The sequence below is a fragment of the Buteo buteo genome, chromosome 13 (assembly GCF_964188355.1).
Source record: "Buteo buteo chromosome 13, bButBut1.hap1.1, whole genome shotgun sequence".
NCBI classification, from domain to species: Eukaryota; Metazoa; Chordata; class Aves; order Accipitriformes; family Accipitridae; genus Buteo; species Buteo buteo.
The window spans coordinates 1,552,332-1,575,144 of NC_134183.1; the positions used below are offsets into that span (position 1 = coordinate 1,552,332).

General features: G+C 69.0%; 1 protein-coding gene across 3 annotated transcripts; it reads right to left on the bottom strand.

Moving 5' to 3' along the window:
* Positions 1-518: 518 nt before the first annotated feature.
* AATK (apoptosis associated tyrosine kinase) lies at positions 519-22,112 on the bottom strand. 3 transcript variants are annotated; one of them, XM_075044172.1, is made up of 14 exons: positions 21,977-22,112; positions 10,309-10,442; positions 9,114-9,255; positions 8,159-8,238; positions 7,901-8,019; positions 7,287-7,374; positions 6,925-7,058; positions 6,099-6,183; positions 5,287-5,408; positions 4,953-5,102; positions 1,680-4,848; positions 1,373-1,520; positions 1,053-1,280; positions 519-859 (listed from the first exon to the last, which is right to left on the bottom strand). In XM_075044172.1, exons 1-14 carry the CDS (start codon positions 22,056-22,058, stop codon positions 831-833), a joined length of 4,710 nt encoding a protein of 1,569 aa, XP_074900273.1. In that variant the 5' UTR covers positions 22,059-22,112; the 3' UTR covers positions 519-830. The 3 variants fall into 3 exon arrangements, with proteins under 3 accessions (XP_074900273.1, XP_074900272.1, XP_074900274.1); XM_075044171.1 differs by having other exon boundaries at positions 1,053-1,301; XM_075044173.1 differs by lacking the exons at positions 10,309-10,442; positions 21,977-22,112 and adding an exon at positions 9,483-9,714 and having other exon boundaries at positions 1,053-1,301.
* Between the last annotated feature and the right edge of the window lie 701 nt (positions 22,113-22,813).

Sequence of the window (22,813 nt, forward strand, 5' to 3'; positions counted from 1 at the left end):
TCCCGGGGGGGGGACCACCCCACATGGGGGGCAGCCAGGATCCCCTCCGCCAGCCCTCCCCATGCCACTCCCCGCCGCAGCGGGGCAGGGGTCCCGCCAGCCCTCGGGGTCCCTCACCGGGCCGGGACTGTTCCCCAAAAAGCAAGGGAGGGGGGGAGCTCCCCAGCCCCCCCCCCAAGTTATGCTTCCCACCCTGGACGGGGGGGATCACGAGAGCCGGCGGCAGCCCCGGCTAGGGAACAGGTGAACTTGGGGCGACATCAAGCAGCGGCAGCAGCCGGCGACCCCCTCGCTCAGGAACGCCGTGGGGCAGCCGTGGGGGGGCCGATCCGCCGTGTGGGGCCACCGGCAGTGAGGTGCAAGGCCAAGCGCACGGCACTGGGTGGGTGGGGGGGGTGGCACAGGGGGTGCGGGGACAAACACCGGCTCAGGGAGCACACGTGGGCAAGAAGCCAAGGCGGGGGGACTTCACTGAGGGGGGACACTCTGCAAATGTTAGCAAGGTCAGGGCACTACCCTTTAAATGCTATAATTTTTTTATATATATATATATGTCTATATATATATATGTGACTATTTGTACACGCACACACACAGCCACCCGCACACGCACACGCACGCACGGCCGTCACCCACCGCCTGGCCCCGGGCCGCGCCGGCCCCGCTCCCACTCGCAGCAGCAAACGAGCTCCTTCCGATAAAATCTGTCTAAAAAAAAAATCCAGAGCGCAGTCTGGGAGCCCACGGCCGGACCCCCGCTCCCGGCCCCGCCGTCCTCTGCCGCCCCGCGCCGGTACCGGGGCAATGCCCGACCAGCGTGCCCGGCTGGCTCACTCCCGGTCGCCGTCTTCGCTGCTGCCTGCAACGAGCGGAGAGGCGGCATGAGTGGGTCCCGGTGTTCCCGTGGGACACCCGGCCCTTCGGAGGACGTGACCGTCCCCACAGGCGACGAGGGCAGAGTGTCCCGCACGCTCCCGGCTCCCACCGCGGCTGTCACCGGGCGACAGCAGCTCTCCGGACCCCCGGGGGTGGCGGTGGGTCCTGGGACTCACCTCCTATGGAGTCCATGTCCGAGTCGGAGACGTGGGTGATGGAGAACCGGGATACCGGGGCAGGCGAGACGGTGAACCGGGAGAACTGGATAGGCAGCACCTGTTTCTGCGCCGGCACCAGGGCGGGCACGGCTGGGTCGGGCTCTGCCGGCGTCCCCGTCAGCGAGGCCATCAGGGATGGCTTCACCGGCATGAGCGGAAAGTCGTCGTCCCACTCGAAGCCACCGCCTGCGACACGGAGCGAGGGGACTGAGCCCACCACGGGGGTCACCCCAGCCCAGCCCGCCGCCTCCCCCCCATTACCCCCCCCAGCCCCTTACTCTCTTCCGAGGCGTTGCCGTCTGAGGAGTCGTCCGAGGCGCCCAGCCTGTCTGCCGGGCTGGGGGGGCTGCCACCGGCGGGGGGCTGCCCCGAAGGCTGGGGGGGCTCCGGGAAGCTCTGCTCAGCCAGCTCCCGCGTGGGGCTTTCCTGCGGAAGGGGAGACAGGCGGGAAGGGACCCTCGCTGGAGGCATGCCTGGGGATGGGTCCCACCACCGGTCCCCGTGCACAAGGACGGCATCCAAAAAACGCCGTGGGGCCGTGCCCGGCACCCGGCACCCGGCTCTGCCCACCCCGTGGCTACCCACCTGGTCGAAGAGGTAGATGGTAACATCATCGTAGAAGGAGACGGCCTTCTTCTTGCGCTCCAGGTCCTCGCAGAAGGCCTCAGAGAGCAGGCTGGGCATCTTGAGGAGGCTGCGCAGGTTCCTGCCGCTCTGGCTCTCGGCCACCACGATGGGCACGGCCGCCGGCTCCTCCTCGCTCTCCTCGCTTTGCTCCTGGATGTTGTAGCAGCGCAGCTCCTCGTCCGACTCGTCGCTGTCCTCCGTGTCCTCCTCCTCCTCCTCCGGCTCTTCACGGTGCTCAGGGGTGACCGGCCGCAGCTCCCGGGTGGACGGGAGCGGGGAGAGTCCCGGGGGCGAGTCGTCCCCCGGTAGCAGCGTGCTGGGACCCCCCGGCGCATCGCCCGCCCCGGTCCCCTCCAGGGGCAGCCCTGCTTCCCCAAGCCCCGGCACGGGGGGCACAGTCTGTTCGCCCCCAGCCGCAGCTGCCCCAAGTCCGGGGACATCCTCCAGCACGCGGGTCCCTCCGATGGACGCCGACTCCCCGGGGCTCGCCGGCACCGGCGTCAAGAAGAAAGTCTTCGGCAGCGCAGAGCCCGGGGGACAGGCGTCTCCGTTGGGGCGCGGGGAGCTGCCCAGCACCAGCCCCGTGCCAGCGGGTCGCTGCTCGGTGCCAGGCACCTGCCCCGTGGGTCCGGCCGGGGCGCTCCCGTCCTCTGCCCCCCGCCAGTCCCCCACCAAAAGCCCCGCCATCGGCGCGTCCGCTGCCACTGCGACTCCGGGTGCCGCCGGGGGGCTGCCGGGCGCCCCTGGGGGGTGCAGCGGGTCCTCTGCTGGCCCGGGGGCTCGCCCTAGGTCCTGCGCAGGGGACTGGGAACCCTCCTCCGCCTCTGGGGTCCGGGACCCGTCGCTGTCCTCCTCGTCCTTGGGGCCGCGCTCGGCCTCGGCGTCGTAGTCGGAGAAGTAGGCAGAGTCGCGGTAGGGGTTCTTCTCGGCGAGGCCGTGCAGCTCGGACCCGAGGGAGGTGGAGAGCTGCGTTTCGGGGGCCGAACCCTCGCCCTCACCCCCCGGCAGCCCCGGGGGCGGCTTCCCCAGCTGGCTGAAGGCCTCCGGCTCTCGGGGCTCGTGGGGTTCCTTGAGGACAAACTCGGGGGACTCGTTGTTCTCGGTGTCGTAGCCACTGTCGAGGGCCTTGGGCTGGCCGGCGGGCACGAAGGCGGTGGGACTGAAGACCTCGCAGGAGCTGGCTGTGGAGGGGATGTCCAGCGACTCCAGGGAGTCCGGCGTCCCCACCTGCTTCTGCAGGGACTTGAACGCCGGGGCCGCCTCCGCCCGCTCCACGTAGTCCCCGGAGAAGTCGGTGAAGACGCCGGAGGTCAGCTCCGCCGTGTCCTCGTCGCTCCCCTCGTCTGCGCCAGGGAAGCTGGCGCCGGAGAAGGTCTTGTCCGGCGTCTGGTCCGCATCGCCGGCGGCACACGCGCCGCTCTCGGCGGCGGCCTCCCCGGGCGCTGGCGCGGAGGCCTCGGAGGCCTCCGGCACGGGCTGGGCGCCGTCTAGGCTGGGCTCCGCGGGGGGGCCAGGGTTCGGGGCGGCCGTGCCGGCCACGGGGGCGGCCTCCCCCAGCCCCGGTGGAGCCACGGCACGGGGCAGCGGGCTGCGGGCAGGGCCGCTCCCCTCCGTGCTCTCGTCCGGGCGGGCATCGTGCCGGGCCCCCGCTCCGGCCGGCGGAGCCGTACCGGGGCCCCACGGCATGCCGGGGCTGCCAGCCAGTGCCGCCGCCTGCGAGCGGCCGGAGGTTGATGAGTCACGGCCGTGCCAGGCCTGGCGCCGCAGGGAGGGCGAGCGGTACGGGGAGGAGGAGCCGCCGGCCGTGCCGGCGGGCTGATCCTGCCGCGGGTGACGGAAGTCGTGGCCCGGCGGAGACCCCCCGAGCTGGGGCTGGCCACGCGGCACGGTGCCCAGCGGCTTGGCCATCAGCCCGCGGAAGGTGATCATGCGGCGGTAGCACCAGCTGTCGCCGGCCGGGGGCTCGCGGGACGCCGGGCTGCCGCCGCCGCCGATGTTGTTGTTGGAGGAGCTGTTGGAGGCCCAGGGATGCCGCTGAGCCGGGGGGCTCGCGCCCTGCGGGCGGGGGGCACCGGGGGGGCTGTCGTCGCCCAGCTCCAGCGCCACGCAGTCCGGCCGGGCCCCGCTCTGCCCCGGCGGTCGCCCGCCCGGGGGGGCTGCCCGCGGCTCCCCGTAACCCCGGGGGCTGTAGGCGCAGTTCACCGACGGCGAGACGCCCAGCGGGTCGGCGAAGATGCTGGGCTGGAAGCCGGGGATGGGCCAGTCCTGGCTGCCCGGCTGGGCGGGCTCCTCCTCCAGCAGGTACCCCTCGGCCCCGTGGCTGGGGGACGGCTCGTAGCCCCGCGGCTCCCGCCCCGGGCAGGGGTAGGGGTAGTATTCGGCGCACTCCCAGGAGCCCTCGCCCGCCGGCGCGTGGCCCAGCAGCGGCTCCATGCTGAGGGAGACGGTGGGGCTGCTGTCGGAGTCGTAGGTGCTGCCGCTCCGGGCGCCTTGGGCTCTCCAGCAGGACGGGGGGTGCGGGGACCCCCGCTCGCCCGCCGGGCTGTAGGCGCACACGGCGTAGTCCAGCTCGGCGCTGCCCTCGCCGGGCCCCTCGATGCGGATGTAGTACTCGCTGCCGAGCGAGGGGCTGTGGGCGCCCAGGATGGGCACCACGCCGGGCGCCGGCAGGCCAGGGCAGCCCGGCGGCTTGCACTCGTAGCAGGAGGGCGAGACCCCCAAACTCAGGCGCCCCGCGGTCGTGGCCGGGTAGTAGAGGTCGTGGTAGCGGGCGGCGCTGCTGGGGCTCAGGGACCCCAGGGGTGCCTGGAAGTGCTCGGTCTTGGTGTGCTCCCACTTGTACTCGAAATTGAGGCCGTGGCTGGTCTCCATGACGGTGAGGATGTCGTCTCCGTCCGAGGGGAAGCCGTCGGCCGAGAACTGCTCCAGCAGCGGGAAGGAAGAGAGCTCGGGGCCGTGGTGGCTGGCGCTGGCGCTGCCGTTGGGCTTCATGGAGTTCCAGCGCTTCTCGAACTCCTCCTCCGCTTCCGTCGCCCCTTTGGCGCAGAGGTAGGAGAGCAGGAGGTGCACCTCCTCCGCCGTCGGTCGCTGTTCCGGCTGCAGCCAGCAGAACTGCATCACCTCGTACCTGCCGCGGCGAGGGGTGAGGGTCAGCCCCGGCCCCCCCTGCCCGCCTGGGGACGGGGAGAGGGAGGAGGCAGGATGCGGCCGCAGCCCGGCCCGGGTCCTCACCAGCGCTCTGACAGCGAGAGCTTCAGCTGGGGCTTGGGCAGCTTCAGCTGCTGCTCCTTGATGGCATAGGCGAGCACTTGCCGGTCGGAGTAGTGGTCGTAGGGTTGGCTGCCCAGCTCAAACAGCTCCCAGATGGTGACGCCCAGCGACCTGCGGGCAGGGCGGGATGCTGGGGGCACGGGGAGACCCCTACCCCGCTACCGACTGGCAGCCCCAAAAATGAGCCACCCTGATGCATCCCACTGAGGCTGCCCTCGTGCTTTCTCCGTCCTCCAGCCACCAGCCCGTGCCGTGCCTGGCAGCAGCCCCCTTTCCCCCCCCAGACCCTGCTCACCAGACGTTGCTGGACTTGGTCTGGTCCACGATGAGCAGGTTGCCGTGCACTTCGTCGATGAGCTCGGGTGCGATCCAGCGCAGCGGCACCCACAGCTGGTCGGCCGTCACAAAGTAGTCGTCCTGCCAAGTATGCAGGGTCAGTACGAGAAGAGAACGTCAAACCTACGCGTAAAGGACTGGCCACACCGCGGCAACAGCTGTCCCCAGCCCCGCCACCCCCAGCCCCCCATCGCTGCACCCCAGGTCCCTGATCCCCCCCCCCCAGCACGTGCTCTGCTCCCTTCGCCCCAGCCCCATCCTCTGCTCCTCCTGGTACCCACCTCTCCTTTCTGCCTGCCAGCGCATCCTTCATCCCCTCCGCCTGCTCCCCCAATCTCCCCATCCTGAGCCCCCTCCAGCCCCACAGCCTCCTCCCTCCGCCCCCCCCCCTCCACTCCCTGGCCCCAGCCCTGCAATCTCAGCCTTGCCAGGAGTCACAGGCAGGCAGGACAGACAGACAGCCCCCAGGCTGATGTGCAGGAGAAAACCCCCTCTTGGTGCTCAGGGGGGAGCTGCCGGTCCAGTGGGACAAGCCTGGGGGGGCAGCTTGGTCCCAGGGCACAGAGAGACTGTCACAGGGTGGTCTGCGGGCCAGCACCCCCCCACTGCCCCAGCAAAGCCCAGGGGGCTGCCCCAGCACCGCTGGGGAGGGGAGATGTGTGTGTGGAGGGGGGCTGCAGGGCTTGGTGCAGTGTGTGTGTGTGTGTGTGTGTGTGCTGCAGGGTCCCAGCATGCAGCCCCCAGCCCCCTCGTCCCCCAAACCAGCCTTACTTTGTACTTGCAGTGCGAGAGCCCATAGTCTCCGATCTTGACTGTCAGGTCGGCGGTGAGCAGGCAATTCCGCAGGGCCAGGTCGCTGCCAAGCAAAGCCCGGTGCTGTCACCACCGCCGCCAGGGGCAGGAGGGGCACCCACCACCCGGGGGGCCAAGGGTCTATGCTTGGGGACCCTCTGGGCAGCGCCGCGGCCAGCGGGCTGGCAGTGGGAGCGGGACGGCCGTGCAGCAGCGGGGCCAGCGGTCTCACTGCTGAACACTGGGCGTGCCGATAACCAGCCACCAAATGCACAGCAGGAATGCCTGCGCGGCTCCAGCTGCGCCTCCGTCTGTCCGTCCATCCATCACACGCTGAGCCAAGCAGAAAGCGGGTGTCCCCAGGCAACGTGAGCCCTGGCACGGGGCCGGGCTCCTGGGCGGCTCCTTCAGCCCTGGAGGGGTCACGCAGATGGGGCACACACGAGACCCCCCTCCCCGCAGCGCGGCAGGGCCCACCGAGGCCGGGATGCCCATAGGAAAGTCCTTCTCCGGCACAGCCGGGAAACCCACATCCCCCCAACCACAGCACTGGGGACCCTGATGGGGACCCACCTGCAGAACCTGGCTCAGGTGGGGAAGGTCCGGTGGCCCCCGATGGCAGCGCACCCCCCTCCTCAACAAAATCACTGATGCTGGAGTCTCTGTCTGCAACTCACTCAGCACCAGGATATTGTTGGGCAGGAGGAGCAGCGGTGGGGCGGGAACGCCGGCATCCTGGGGTCCCCACACATCCGAACCTCCCCAGCATCCCCCCACCCCACCCCGGGGCACCAGGCCAGCCTACCTGTGGATGTAGTTGTTCCTGTGCAGGTGCAGGACGCCGCAGGCCACCTCGCACGCCATCCTCTGCAGGGTCAGCGGGTCTGGGGTCATGGCCTCGGCCCCCCGGCAGCTCCGCAGGTACCCCTTCAGGTCACCCTGCAGGGCAGTGCCACCGTCACCCTCCCCGGCGCTCGGCTCGCCGGGGGCTCAGCCGTGCCCAGCAAGGCAGAGCACTGCCACGCACCCTGCCTGCAGCCCTGCCTGCAGCCCTGCCTGCAGCCCGGCCATCCCCTCCGTGGCACCGCACGACCAGACCTCGCTCCCCAGCCCCACGGCAGCTCCACAGGCAGCGGGATGGGACACAGGGGGATGCACGGGACTCACCAGCGGGCAGAACTCCATCACCAGCAGGTACGGGGTGACTTCGGCGCACTGGGCCAGGCACTGCAGGAGGTTGGTGTGCTGGAGAGCCCTGTGCGGGGCAGAGCAACGGGGGCATGTCGGCATCACAGCCGGCTGGGGCTGGGGGGACAGCGGCAGCCCCTGGGGAACCGTCTCCCTGCCTCCTCTGCTGCTGCGCTGGGAGCCAGCGCGGGGACTGCCGGGAGCGCCGGGAGCGGGTACCAGCACGTCCCAGCACCCCAGGACATGCCACAAAGGGACATTTGTTCAGCTCTGCTGGGGCAGGGAGCAGCTCCGTGCCTCCCCCTCGGCCCCACTCTGCCCATGACCTCACCACAGCCCGCTGCCCCCGCACCGCGGCCAGCGGCTCCCGGCACAGCCCTCATTCTGCCGCAATGAGCCCCAGGCAGATGGACAGTGGGGCCGGGACGGAGCCGTGCTGCCCGGAGAGCTCGGCTGGGCACCTCCATGGGGCAGCCACAGCTCTGCTCGGCAGCCGAAAATGGCACAGAGGGGACCAGGCGCCATCCACCAGCATCCCCACTCCCGGCTGTGCCCGGTGCAGCAGCAGCACGGCGGAGTGACCCCGGCCGTACCTGTAGGGCTGCGCTTCCTCCAGGAACTGCATCTGGTCCTGCACGCTGGCGCTCGCCTTCAGCTCCTTCACCACCACCTGGGTGCTGCTGATGCCCGAGTTCACCTCCCCCAGGAACACCTGGGGCAAGGGACAGGCTCGTCCCCTCCGTCCTCACCGTGCACCCCCTCCTCACCCCGAACACCGTCTCGCGCAGCCCCGGCCCCTCGGCCAGCGTCCCATCGGGGTATCCCCGGGGGACCCTGCCCCTGCCGCTCACCTTGCCGAACCAGCCGTGCCCGATCTCCTTCAGGTAGAGCAGGCTCTGCCGCCCCAGGTCCGCCGACTTGAGGAGCTGCACTGTAACAGAGCACATCCAGCTGCCTGCGCGCCCTCCTGCCCGCCCGCCCAGCCTGCCTGCGTTACCCGCCGGTCCCGGCCGAACCCTGGCATCCCCACCGTGCCGCGCGGTGCCAGGCCCTGCATCGCCCCGGGGGGCTCCGGAGCATCCCCGACAGCAGCCATCCCCAGGCACCCTGCAGCCAGGGCATCCTCCCATCCTGGCATCCTTCCGCAGCCACGCCTGCCGGGGGACGTGGGGGTACCGATGTCCCCAAACCGGGCGGTGGCGGCAAGCTGGCTCCCTGCCCTTTCTCCTCCCCAGGGACCAGGGAGAGCAAAGCCAAGCCCAGTGGGAGCTCTGGCATTTAGCTCCTTCCCGGGTCCTGCCCCTCAGACACCCATGCCAAGGGCGGGCAGCAATGGGGCCATTGTTGGGCTGTGCCGCGCCGCCTCGCACCGCGCCGGCCCCGCCACACTGCTGCCATTCTCCAGGCTGGGGAGCGATGCTGGGCGGGAGGGGGCCGCGGCCAGGCGCCCCCCACATTCCTCTCCCACTCGCGGGCTTGTTTACGCAGGACCGGGGCTAACGAGTGTCACAGTTCGGGGTGCCCGGGTCCTGTCCCACCCCAGCGGGGCGCACGCTGCTCCCCCGGGATGGTGCCATGCACGTGGCTGGGGACAGACCACCGGGGACCCTTGCCCAGAGGGACAGCGGCAGCATTCCCCAGGGACCTCGGCTGCCCGTCCCCTGCCCAGGAGCTGCTCCTGCCAGAGCCGGGGCTCTGCTGAAGCCGTCCCTCCTTAGCAGGGGAGACCCACCACCCCTATCTCACCCTGCCGCACGGTGATGCGGGACCCCCAACCGCGGTGCTCGGGGGTCCTGCATGGCTTACCTGAGCGCCCGGGCTGCTTGGCCATGGGCAGGGAGACCTTGGTGAGGGGCAGGACGTAGACCTCGGGGCCATGCTGGGGGGCTGGCGAGCCCTGGGCCGAGAGCTCCGTCACGTAGTCGTCCCCCTCGGCGTTCTCAAACTCCTGGGCCGGGGGGCACGTGGGGGGGCACACACCGAGCAGAGACAACTGACCCTGCGGGTTCCCCACTGCCAGCAACCTGCCCCGCGCGCCCCTCTGCCCGCCGCCCCGGGCACGGGGACCCCAAAATCACACCCTCCCAAGCACACAATCCGGTCTGCACCCTGACAGCGGACCCCCACCACCACCACCTGGACAGGCACCCACTCCCCACCGCCCCATCCCATTACCTGGCTGCGCCGTCTGGCCAGCCCTCGGCTCCCGAAAGCCGCCCGGGTGAGCAGGTAGGCGATGGTGAGCATCTCGCCCTGCCCAGCCCTGCCTCATGGTGCTGCCTCGCCGTGTGCCATGTGCCACGACGCGCCGGACACGGGCAGTGGCCGGCCCCGGCCGTGCACCCCTATATAACCGGTGCGGGGGCACGGGGGGACTCATTGTTCCCCTCCGGCACGGCGAGGTGCTGCGGCCGGTGTGGGATGGTTACACAATGGCCCCGCGTGTCCCCCCCCTCCGCCTGACCCCCTCCCGCCGCGGGCGCCGCAAGCCTCCACAAAAATCCCAGCAATTAGAGAAAAAAACCGTTTCTCGGCACATTCTGTGCCTGTGAGGTCAGGGTGCCTCCCACCCCCGGGGGCGTGCGGGTTGGACCGCTGCGGCCCTTAACCGTGCCGTGGCCTGGCCCTGCACAGAGCCGGGAGCCTGGATGGGGTCAGGATACGTCCCACAGAGATGCTGGGCCCTGCGGATCCAGGCTCTGCAGAGCAGGGAGCTTGGCTGGGTCAGGATATGACCCACAGTGATGCTGAGACCTGGCAGCACCCTGGCAGGCAGAGGGGGGCTGAGCTCCCCCTGAGCAAAGCTATCCTGAGCCGGAACACATCCTGCACCGGTGCTGGGGCTGGCCCTGGCAGGAGCGGGGGATCCTGCACCGGGATCCTCCGGGTGCCTCCGTCCTTCGCTGGGCTCCCAGGAGAAGCCCCCCTGCTGCCCCGGGTCCCTGGGCAAGCCTGGCCCGGGGATACCCCTGCCCTCCGTGTCCCTGCGCCCCCAGCTCACCTTGAAGCCGATGTCCCCCTTCTTGCAGCACAGGCAGGCCAACATGAGGAAGATGAAGGTGAAGAGCCCCGAGAAGGAAACAGCCACCACGGCCAGCGAGGAGGACCAGGAGAGCTCGCTAAGGGGGGTGCCGTCTGTAGGGACAGGAGGGGCACGGGCTCAGGGCAGGGAGCAGGGGGGGGACCGGGGAGGGATGAGGCTGTGTCGGGGGGTCCTGCCTGGGTGGGGGGGTCACAGGATGCAGGGGCACATTGGGGCTCAGGGAGGCTTTGGCAGGGAGCACTCAGGGGGAGAGGGGGTCCCAGCACCGCTGTGCCCCCTCTGCTGGCTCAGCTTGTGCCCAGGACGGGTGGGGAGCCCAGGAGAGACCCCCAGAGCCGAGGCAGGACCCTGCTGGCAGCCTGCACGGAGCGGGACAGGGGTCCTGTCCCCATGGATGCAGGGTGGCAATGACACCCCGTGGAGAGGGGTTGCACGGGCTCAGGGGTCCCACGCGCCCCTGCCCGGCAGAGCTGCGGCCCCAGGGTTTGCCCTTCGGTGGATACGGCAACAGCGGCAGCAGCCCCGGTCGAGGCGGCATCCCGAGGCCGGCTGGATGCTGTTCCTGCAGGAGCCGGGAGGATGGGAAAATGGTCCCCAGTGCCCAGGCAGAGCTGGCTCCTGCCCTGTCCCATCTGCGGAGCTCGGAGATGAGACCCCCAAGGGAAGGGTCTGCCGGAGACCTGCCAGTGCTGCCGGGAGCCCCCAGCCCGGCACAAAGCAGACCAGCTCCTGCTGACGCCAACAGCTCTGCCTCTGCCCCAAACTGTCCCACGTGCAAGCACCGCCGGGCAAACCGCAGCTCCTGTCCCCGAGCCCCGCACCGGCTCCAGACTGCAGGCCACGAGGATGGGGTCACGGCTGCTCCGGCCGGGCACCGCATCCCTCCAGGCACCAGCTCACCCCACTCCAGCCTGCGCCGTGTCCCCTCGGGGCGGCAGGGACCACGGTGGCGGCGGTGGCGGTCGCGGCCCAGCTGCCCGTCCCTGCCAGGCCCCTGCCGCCAGCTGCAGCTGCCACATTACTATTCTGCCCAGAGCCTGCCCGAACAACCGGGGCGATTGTGGTGGGAGGAAGCCGGAAGGCCACGGTGCTGCCAGCGGAACCGGCCTCGCCGGGGACCCGCACGCAGCCCCGCGGTGCCCAGCACGGTGCCTGCCCCACGGGACATTGGGGGGCCTAACCCACGGCCCTGCTCAGCCGTACCCCCCAACCCAAACCCCCGTCCAGGTCCTTCCCCAGGCCACCGAGCGCGGTGCCGAGCCCCTCGGGGATGCCCATGGCGCACACGCGGCTCCTGCACACGGGCCACGGCGTATCGACCCATCACCAGCCCCGCGCCCCGACCACACCGTCCCTCTGCTGCCACCCACACCGGGGCTCAACGCCGTGCTGCCAGCTCCCGTGTGTCCTTGAGAAAAGCACCTGAAGGGCACAGAGGGTCTGGGGAAAGGTCTTGCCGCCCCGGCGGGAGCTGGCAGTGCACGGCTGCTCCCAGGCACTGCCCGGCACGGGCATGGAGCACCCTGGCTCCCGGCACGGTGGTGAGCCGATGCACCGGCCCCATGTGCTTTGGCATAGCCTGGGCCACAGCAAACTCTTTGCTGGTGCTTGCGAAGGAGCTCAAGAGCCATCTTCTAAGGCTCGTGGATGCAAAGCAGAATCTGGGAGGAGCAGGGGGTGGCGTTCCCCCTCCTTTCAGCTGGTTTCCATGGTGAACACACTTTGTACCGCGAATGTCACCATTTTCCCTGGATAGTGGGACAGCAAGAGAGAAAATGACTCACTGAAAAGAGCCTTTTGAACGTCGACGGGGAGCAGAGCGCAGCGACAGAAGCCTTTCCAACAGGGACCGTCAGCTGAGCCGCCCCTCGGCCGCGGCTCGGGAACTGGAGCTTTGCAAACGAACCACTGTCCAAACCAACGGGCCGGTGAGGTCCGGCCGGTCCTGCCTCAGTTTCCCCACCTGCGCAACCGGCGACCCGGGAGCTGTGACCAGCCCAGCCTGGGCAGGGTCCCACGCTGGGGCAGGGGCACCACCACCACCGTGACCCACTGTCACTGTCCAGCTGCCCGGGCAAGCAAGCGCTGCCCTTCCCCATAACCACAGCACAGGCATTCAGTATGGCGATGGGAAATGTGGCATCGTTTCAGAGGCCAAATGCTCCCAAAACCAGGTCGAATGCACCTGCAGCAGCAGCTGCCAGAGCACCGCCGCGCAGGGAGCAGCATGGTGGCAGCACTGGTGGGGCAGGGGGAGCAGCAGCCCACGGCTGAGCCCTGCACACCGCGCCGGTACAGGCACCAGGCCGGGGTAGGTGTCGGGGGGGAACCGCCGTAGGAGGACTGGGACCACTGCGCAGCCCTGCCTGGCACCATCATGACCCCCCCCCATCCCAGCTGTGGGGGTCCCAGGGGACTCTTCCAGCTGCAGCTCTGCAGTACTACCCGCCCCCCCAAAAAAAACCCGCTCGTGCGGAGCCGGCCTCACCACTGGGGGTCAGGCTGAGAACGGCCAACTCGGTGCATCCTCCAGCCTGGCCAGCAGGAACTGCTGCATCACTCAGGCAGCCCCCAGCACCCAGGGCCAGCTCGGGCCAGCGACCCACCCGCGCCGACCGCTGCGTGCAAGCCAGGTAACACCGACCCCTCACCCCGGCCAGCCCTGCGGCGTGGGGACAGGCGGGGGTTTGGTGGCAGCAGCGAGGCCACGGCTCCAGCCCCGGGGGCACCTGCCCCAGCCCCACGTCGAGCTCCGGCAAACAGGAGCAGAATGGCAACGGAGGGAGACCGGGGATGCTGGATGCAGCGGGGTGCAGCGGGATGCAGCGGGGTGCAGCGGGGCACGCGCTGCCCTCCCACCCTATGGAGCTGCTGCCGCTCACCCCGCAGCTGGCAGAGCCCTGCCTGCACCCCCAGCCTCACGCGTTGCCCACCCAGCCCAGGTCGCAGCCCTGAACGCCGGTTCCTAACAGGGATGGGAAAAAGCTTGGGGTGGGGGGAGGCCGGGTGTGGGGTCCCAGCCCTGCAGCACGCCGCCGCTGCCTGCTCTGCCGGCCGCCATGCCTTTGCTGACTCACGTTTGCCGGGTGCCTGCGGCCGCCTCGCCGGCCATGGCACGCTGCCGCTGGGCCGCTCTGCGAGCTGGGACGATGCCGCGGCCGCCGCCGCTCGTCTTTTCCCCGGCGGAGAACGGAGCCCGGCACGGCGAGCGGAGGCTGACGTGTACGGAAGGGACGAGCCAGGGGCTCCCGCAGAGGCCGGCGGCGGCTCAGGGCTCCCAGCCCAGGGCGAAGCCTGCGTGCGGGGCCAGACGCGGGCAGGCAGCACCTGGCTCCTGCCCACCCACCCGGGTACAGGCAGGGCTGCCCAGCATCCTCCCCGACCGGGCAGAGCACGCACGATAGCTCCGGGACAGAAAGCTGCAGGGCACAGCACATCGTGACCCCCCCACCCGGCCCCGGCCTGGCCTCTCGCTGCAGGACCTGGTGCAAGCCACAGTGCCGTGCCTCAGTTTCCCCATCTGTAATTCACAGAGCGTGGCTCACCACGGGACTGCACGGCGGGGCGAGGGCTCGCAGGACCGTCCAGGAGGCAACAGATGCTCTGCTGCCTCGGGAGCATGGTCTGCACATCTTCCCCTGCCCCTTCGCCCCCCCACCACGGCCCCCACCCCGTGAACCTGCTGGGACCTGCACCCCAGGCTGCAGCATCCTGGGCCAGGCTGCAGCATCCTGCAGCAGGTGCCCAGCTGGGAGAGGCAGGATTTGGGCAGGGGTGCAGGGCAGGTGTTGGGCAGGGTGCAGGGCAGGACTTGGGCAGAGAGTAGGGCAGGATTTTGGGCAGGAGTAGGGCAGGATTAGGGCAGGAGCAGGGCAGGAGCAGGGCAGGATTCAGGGCAGGATTTGTGGCAGGAGCAGGGCAGGATTCGGGCAGGGTGTAGGGCAGGATTCGGGCAGGAGCAGGGCAGGATTTGGGGCAGGAGCAGGGCAGGATTCGGGCAGGGAGCAGGGCAGGATTCGGGCAGGGAGCAGGGCAGGATTCGGGGCAGGGAGCAGGGCAGGATTCAAACACACAGGCCCCATCAGCACCTTCAGCCACAGGCTCAGCGTTCCCCTGCGCCGGCAGCTCTCCCAGCATAGACACAGCCCTGGTAACATGTTAATCCCCAGGTCCATGGGCAGCTTCCAGGAAAGCAATTTTACACCCCACAGGACGAGCGCTCTGCTCACCCACACGCATCCAGGCGGCAAGAAACCATCCGCTGCCATTTAGCACGCAAACGCGAGGCTGCTCCTCGCAGTCCGGCTGCAGCTCCAGAGGGAAACTGAGGCACTGGGAAGCTGGGCAGCGGGGAAGAAGTGGGATGGCCCTGGCCGCTGCACCCCTGAGCCCAGATCCCTCCTGCCACAGGAGCAGCCAGGAGCAGGGAGCAGGATCGGGGCTGGCACTACCCACCGATGCCAGCCGGGAGCCTGGCACAGAGCCGGTACCCACAGCATCCTCCACCAAGATGCCATGGGAGCTATGCATCCCCTCGCAGTGGCCGGCCAAAACCGGGGGGCGAGGAAGCAGCACCCTGTACTCCCGAGCCCTGAAGACCTTTTCCCGCCAGAAACAGCCAGAGTCATTTGGGCAACCTCTCCGGTGATTAATAGATCAGTTAATTTTAAATGCAAGGCACGCCTTGTTAATCTGTTCTCCTTATGTATCTTTTAATGTGGGCTTATTTAACCAATGCAGAAGTATTTTAAAAGGATTGATTCTTGTCTCTTAATTCTGGTTTTATCATCTTGGGATGAATTAGCAGTAAAAAAATAATTAGATGGAAAATAAAAAAAGATCATCCATCATTTTCTAACATGATGAAATAAAAATTAGGACTGTAATAAGTGCAGGCCAAGCCGCATCATTGTTGTGCATACACCAAGCGTGTCAGCCTGATTAGAAACAAAAAATGAAGTTCCTCCATCAAAGCCTGCCCTGCTGCAGAGCCGGGTTTCCAGCCGACACAGCCCAACCGCGACCAACTTTCTCCATTTTCTGAGAAAACAGTAATATATAAAAAAGCATGCCAAGCAAGATTCGATTGATTATTTAGACCAAATTCTCGTGCTTGGTGTTTTCAATCAGGTCTGAGTCGGGGGCTGTAAAGCCTCCCACGACAGCAGGGATGCTACGGCTGCCTCACGGTAAACCCACTGTCCCGAGGGACAGGGAGCGACCTCGGCCCTTCGTACCCGGTGGGAGCATCCACCCCTCCCCTGCCCGTGCCCCGGCGGGGACCCCTCCAGCCCCATGCCAGGAGCAGTGCCAGGAGCGATGCCGGCAGCCGGGGCTGCCCGTGAGCACGGCACCGCGGTCCCGCCGCCAGCAGCGTGCGGCACCGGCCAAGACGAGGCTCTCGCCAGCCGGCAGAGCAGCATTTACGTAACAGCGGGAGAGAAGCAGCGCGGAGCGGGGCAGCCTATTTTTATCAGAAATGCTCGGCGACGTTATGAAACGAGAAGCTTTGGCTCCGAAGCGGAGCGGCGGAGGAGCAGGGCCCCATGCAGGAGGCGAACGGGCAGGGGGATGCTCCATGGAGCAGGCAGAAACCCGGGCACGGGGTCCGACAGCCGCAGCAGCCCCGGAGGGGGTCTGCCCCCCGCCGCAGGGCTCCCCTCCCTGCTGTCGAGCCTCAAGCTGCTCCGGCGGCAAAGCCGGGGGCTCCCCTCTCGCCTGCCCCACACCGGAGAGCCGCGCAGTGCCGTCACCGCAAGGACCGCCGAGCACCTGGCACCAGCCGAGGGCACGTCCCAGCCCTGCGTGCCCAAACACCGTCTGGGTGGATTGGGTGAGGCGTGTGGAGGGCACCCGGGGGACCGCCGGCAATGGGCTGCTGCAGCCATGGTGCCGGCAGAGCGGGAGCCGGCCGAAGTCGCGGTGGCCAGTCCCGGCCCCAAGCAGCAGCGTGTGCCGAGGGCCCTGCATGGCCCTGCCAGGGGACGGCTGCCGGGGCCGCTTACCGGGGTGGGCATCAGGGAGATCCCCCCCGCTCCCAGGCAGCCATCAGGGCATCCCCCACCACAGCCCTGGCAGGCCGGCACAGCCCAGAGCCTGACTGCCCCCCCCATGGCACGGCAGGGAGCGGGGCTCAGTGTCGAGGATGCTCGGAACACAAACCAGGGGGATGCTGGGCACCGGCCAGCCCGGCACCCCTCTGCACCACGCCTGCTCTCAGCCATCCCCACGGCGCCCAAATCACCCGTCACCCAACGTGCACGGGAACACACAGACCGGGGAGCCCAGAAAAAAACCTACTTTGCCGTAGGGATGGCGGCAGGGATGACCCAAGGGCGGGAGCAGGTCTCAGCCCTGCTCCCAAACACCCGCCTGGGGTGCAGCCACCGCAGCCTGCAGAGCGGGCGAGCGCCGGCGGGTGCACACAACCTCACAGGTATTTTGGAAAGAGAAAGGGCCACGGACACTGATGAAGCAGCCTGGCAGCGGGACACCCCGGCACAGCCAGGATGGGAGCCTGGGAGCACTCACAGGAGAACTGGTCCCTGCCCAGCCAGGCGGGCAGCGCTGCTCCATTTATTGCGTTTGCCTACACTGGAATTTTCCTTCGCTCCCGTAATTAAAACAAACCACTTTCACACAGCTGCTGGCACCAGGCTGCAGAGGAGGATGCCGGCCGCGGCTGGTAGAAGGGAAGGGACGGGAAGCGGGACCCCCCTGATGCTCGCTGCCTTCATCCCGGGCTGGGGGACAGTGGCTCTGCAGGAAATCCTGGACCTGCTCCCCCTTCCTCTGGTGTTGAGCCCTCCCACACCCTCCAGCCTCACGTCCTCTCTGTCCCTCAGCCAGCTCCGACCACCACCGCGAGCCCTGCACCAGCTCCGGTGCAACCCGGGATGCTCCCCATCCCCTCCGTATCCCTGGCCATTAGGCCAGGCTGGAGCGGCTCGCAGAGCTCAGCCGACTGCAAACAATATTATGGCAGTAATTGCGCTAAGACGGCCACGCGGCATGCTCCGCCGACGCTTCCCTGGGCTGTCAGGGGGATTAATGCCCAGAGGAGATTTATTTTCCTGCCACCGGGCACGCTGAGTCAGCACGGCTCGGCTGCTCTCCGCGCCAGCAGTGTCACCCTCCAGCCCTCCCCACGGCTACCCCAGCCTGGTGCCCTGCACCGGGTCCCCGCGGGGTCCCTCCAGCTCAGCCCACACCAACATTTAAAGCCCTGTGCCGGGGCGTTCGCCGGGGCAGGAGCAGCCGAAGACGAGCAGCGGCTGCAGGGCATGGCCGGGATCTCCTTCCCTCCATCCCAGGCAGCCGAGTCGGTGCGGCACGGGATAGAAACAGGCTCAGCCGTGGGACGAGAGTGGCCCAACAGCCCCTTTGACCCGAGCGCAGGAGCTGCCTGACCTGGAGCGGATTTTCCAGCCCAGGGAACTAGCAGGATGGCGAGGCAGCGTAACACACACGAGGCAAAACCTGGGAAGCACGAGTCGCCCGCTCTACCTGCCCTGGCTGCAGGCGGCCAGGACTGGGCAGACCCCCAGCTAAATGCAGACCCCTCGTGTCAGCAGATAGGATGTGGCCACACACGCAGGTGCACGGCGCAGCCCCCCCGGCGCAGCCCCGAGCCAGGCAGCACCTTGGCAGTGCCATTTCTGCCCCACAGCCCCCAGTTGTTGCCGGGGCAGCAAGGCTTGGGCCGAGGCGCGCTGTGCGGCACGGCGAGGCGGGCATCGGAGCCCTGCTCCGGCCGGGAACACGCGGTGCCGGAGCGGGCAGAGCCCCGTGGGCTGCTCTGGCACATGGCATCCCATGGAGGGCCAGGAGTGCCGGGCAGGGAGCCCGTGAGTCACAGCCCGCTCCCCCCCCCGCCCCGAAGCGCGGAGCCCTTTCAACCCCGGCATATTAATTTCTCCTAATTGGCTTTGACAGGGATCCGTATCGCCATCCAGAACGCAATCGCCCGTGTGCGCGGGGCGGGGGAGCGGGGCGGGAGCGGCACGCAGAGGGAGGGAAGGAGGGGAGAAATGGGGGAGCAAAGCGGTACCCCCGGGGGAGCGGCGCTGCCGGCCGCCTGGATCCGTTCCCCCCCCCCGCCAAGCAGGGCCCAGCTGCCCTGCTGCACTGCAGTGCTGCGCCAACGCCATTTCCCGCGGCAGCCCAGCTGCCAGGCTGTGCCGGGGCAGGGGGCTCACGGTGTGCCACCCCACCGCCGCCCACCCTCGGCATCCTTGCAGGCACCGGGACTCACCCCCCCGTCTGCGTGCCCGGCTCCTGCTGCTCGCCAGCCCGGACAGATGGACGGGCCCCGCGCCACTGGCACCTCCCGCACACCATCCCCTCGTGGGAAACGCGTGGCGAGATGGGACGCCGGCCATGGCGCTGCCCTGGCTGTGCAGGACGTTACACCTCCCTGTAGCAGCCACCTTCATCTCCCGCCCGAGGAGCTCCCACCTCCCTGCCCCAAATCCCCCTTTGCATCCAGCGCCAGCAGCGCTTTCCCTCCATCCTCCCCCAGCATCACCGGCAGCCAGCGGCATGGTTGGTGCCAGGATGGGAGCGCAGGGGGTGCCCAGCCCTGGGTTTGGGCTGCCAGGGTCCTCCTGGGCGCTATGGCCCCTTTGCCACTGTGGACCCCCAAGTCTTCTCCCATCCTTGTGCCAGCAGTGGATGGTGATGCCAGACATGGAGCACCAGCACTCACCGAGCTGTTGCCGCCATGTGGCCTGGGGCGGTGGATGGCAGCATGTGCCAGCCGGGACCAAAAACACCGGGCTGGGGGGAACCCCTGCACTCCCTAAGCCTCAACCCCCCCATCCCCACCCAGCACCTCGAGCCCCGGCTGACCCCGGCGCGGGCACACTGCCCCGGCACACAACCCCTCCAAACCGCAGGGTCCAGGAGCAGGGTCCCGTAGCTGAAGCGCGGAGCAGCAACGCCACGGCCACCAGCAGCCAGTGACACCTCGCCGGCCACCACGGGATGGGATGAAAGGCCAGGGTGGCCAAAGGGAGGAAAAAAAGGGGAAGAAGAAATAGGTGGGGGAGAAAGGATGTTTCTCACGATTTCAAAATGTGCTCTTGGGTCTGAGACAGGGAAGTGCAGGCAGGGAGCAGGAAGGGCAGCTGGGGCAGGCAGGGCAGGCAGCGGGGTGAGGAGGGGAGCGGGCTTTTCCCCCAACAACAGAGACGTCCTCGTGCCCCCAAGCAGCTGTCGTCACCTTCGCTGCGAGAGGACAGGGTGCTGTTGACCCCAAAGCAAACCACTGCTCGGGTGACACAGGGGACGTGGCACTTCTGCCCAGTGCACCGAATTCCCATGGGAAACCCCAGAAGATCCAGGCTACAGGTTGGGGCAGGCGACGTGGCGCTGGCAGGGCGTTCGGTGTTTTGCCGGTAGCTCCAGCGCTCCGTGCACCACACAGGAGCACCTCTGGGTCTGGCCTGCGGGTGGGCGAAGCGAGATGGGAACCATGAGGCCACCGGGCTGAGACCCCCCTCCGAAGCCGCCGGCGCTGGGAGTGAATGCATCCCCCCGCGCGGTGCATACCGGCCCGGGCAGCCGGCACAGCCTGGCATGGACGCATCCGACAGTTGAGCCAAGCAGCCTCACTGCAAACAGAAGGTGAGGCCAGAGCCCGGGCTGCTGCTGTCAGCACATCCCCTCTGCACCTCCACCTCCAGGTGACATCGCCGTCACCGTTCCCCGCGGACGGCTCAGCCCACGGCCCAGCCCCGGCCGCTGCAGCTTCCCACCGTCCCTCTCTGGGGAACGTGGGGACATGGGGCCAGGAGTGTCTTTGCTCCCCTTTGTGCCGGAGCCCCCGTGCCCGGCCCGGCCCCCGGTCGCAGTGTCGTGGTGCCACCGTGCCCTGCAAAGCGCTTCCTCCTCTTCCACGCTGGCACAAGCAAACCCCAGGGAAACCAGGCTGGCGCGGGTGGCCAGTGATGCCGTGCAGGCAGGAGGTGCTGCCAAACGGACAAAATCAACAAAGCCATGAAATAGAGAACACGGTTTGTTCCCCCCTTTAATTCCTCTCCCTGCCAGTAGCTGTGGGTGGCAGCCATACGGCGGCGGCCGAGCCCTGGGCCCAGGCGCGCGGCAGCGCGGCGACCGGCAGCGATGGAAACCTTGTTGCAGAAGGATTTTTAAATCAAACATGCCCTGCAAATCCCCAGGTTGACGGGATTAGCACAGCAAATGGGGCACCTCACGAAAACCCAGAGAAAAATCACACGGGGAGGCTGAGGACAGAAAACACGGCTTCGTTCCCAGCGCTACCGCATTTTAGATGCAAATAAAGAGGTTTCCTCCTGAACAGAAATCAATGCCAAGCAGGCTGGGAACAAAGTCTCCGGCAACGGGGACGCGGTTTGGTGAATCCTGGCATGGTTTGTTTTTAAATCCCTCCACGGATTCAGACCGTCCACAGCCGCCAGATCCAGGGCCGGGGGAGCGGGAGCAGCGTGCTGTGGAGGAAGGAGGGACCAGGAACCCGGCCGGGAGGGATGCAGGAGCCCGGCACCGACAGCCAGAGCCTCCGCCGCCACCACCGCGTCCGGCACGGTCAACACTTCGCCTCCTTCGCGGTGATGGAGGAGGCGACGGGAGAGGCGCGGGAGCCGCAGCACCGACGCTTGGCTGCCGGACCCTGACACGCGTTTTCCCCGGTTTGGTAAACAAAGAGCCGGTGCCGAGCACACCGCCAGCCCCACCGGACAGTCCCACGCCGGGGCTTCCCGCCTCGGCGGCTGCTCAGCGGGCAGCGGGTCCCGCGCACGAGGGGTTCTCGATGCCCTACGCGGGTGCGATCGCCGTACCGGGAGGGACGCGAGGGCGAGAGGCGGCTGCCGGCGTTTGGCAGCCGCGGAGCGAAAGGCAGTGGAGAGGGGGGGAGGCTGCTGCCGCAGCAGCCCCAAAACACGCACACACACACAAAAGCCAGCCCCTGCTCTGCTCCCGCGTCTGCAGCATCTTCCCGCAGCTGCGACGCGGCCGAGGCCGTAACACGGCGCCTTACATAACAGCCTGCGCCCCAAAACGCCCGCTCCCCGTCCCCCGACGCCTCGCCGAGCCCCCGCCGGCTCTCCCAGCCCAAGGGGCGACCACCAAGCCCCCCAGCCGGCGGGCGGGCGTCCCAGGCAGCCGGGGGCTCAGTCCCCGGCACCATCTCCCTCCCTCTCCCCAGCACCATTATCCCTGCCGGTATTATTCCATTTCAAGCCCAGAGATGCCTTCAGAGGCAGCGCGACCCCCGGGATTCCTCCGCAAGCTCCAGCCCCGGGGGGAACAAAACGCCGCCCGGTTGCGGCAGCGGTTCCCGCCGCCGCACCGACGTGTCCCAGCGCGGCCGAACCCGGCGGGCGCGGGTCCGGTGCGGGTCCGGTGCGGTCGGCAGAGCCGGCAGCCCACCGAGTGACATTTCACGGCGATGAAGGCGAAGGGGACGGATGCTTCGCTCCCGGGGGCCGGTCGGCGGTGCGGGGCTGAACCGGGGACGGGGGTGGAAGGGCGGGGGGGGGGGACGACGACGGGGGTTGCTGCACGGGAGGGACCCCCCGGCGGTACCGGGAGCGGAGGTTGGGATGCGGCTACCGGGCGGCCGCGGGGTTGCGGTACTCACCGGGGTCGAAGTGGGAGCTGAAGGCGAGGCTGGGGCTGAGGAAAGCGGCCGACATGGCAGCGGCGGCGGCGAGGCGGCCCATGGCGCGGCGGCGGCGGCGGGAGCCTCACGGCCGCCGGCTGCCGCTGGCCCCGCGCTGGGCACGGCGGCGGCGGCGGCGGCGGCGGCTCCTCCTCCATGGCGGCCGCCGCGGCCCCGCGCCCCGTGCCCCGGGGAGGGGCCGCGCCGCCGCCGCCGCCGCCGCCGAGGAGCGGGGCTCCGGCGGGCGGGGGCGGCAGGTGGCGGAGCCGCAGCCCCGGGGCCGCACCGGGACCCGCTGCTCCCCCGGGACGCGGAGTCGTCGCCGCCGCCCCCGCGCGGCTCGGCCGGGACCCGGCGGGACACCCCAACACCCCCCCCCCCCGCCGGGGGAGCGGGGGCCGGGACCACCAGCACCCCCCCGCCCCGGCTCCGCTGTTCTGGTTCTGACCCGCTCCGGGCACCGCCCCGGGATGGGACCCGGGATGGGGACCGGGGCCGGGACGGGCGGCTCTGCCCCCCCCCAGCGCTGTCCCACGCGCCCCGCGCTCCGACCCCGCACCCCACCTGGACACTCCCAGCACCCCGGCTCTGCACCCGCAGCCCCCAGACCCAGCCCGGCCAGCCCGCGGCGTGGGGTGCCCGCCAGGCTGGGGGGGCTGCCCCGCTGCGGGGCCGCACAGCTCGGCCTCGTGTGCTCGACGCCGCAGCCCCGGCACGTGGGACCGTGCCCTCGAATATGGGATCCTCTAAAAACCGAACGGTCCCGACCCCCTGGCAGGGAACAGCCCACGGCTTCGCCCACAGCCCCGGGCAGCT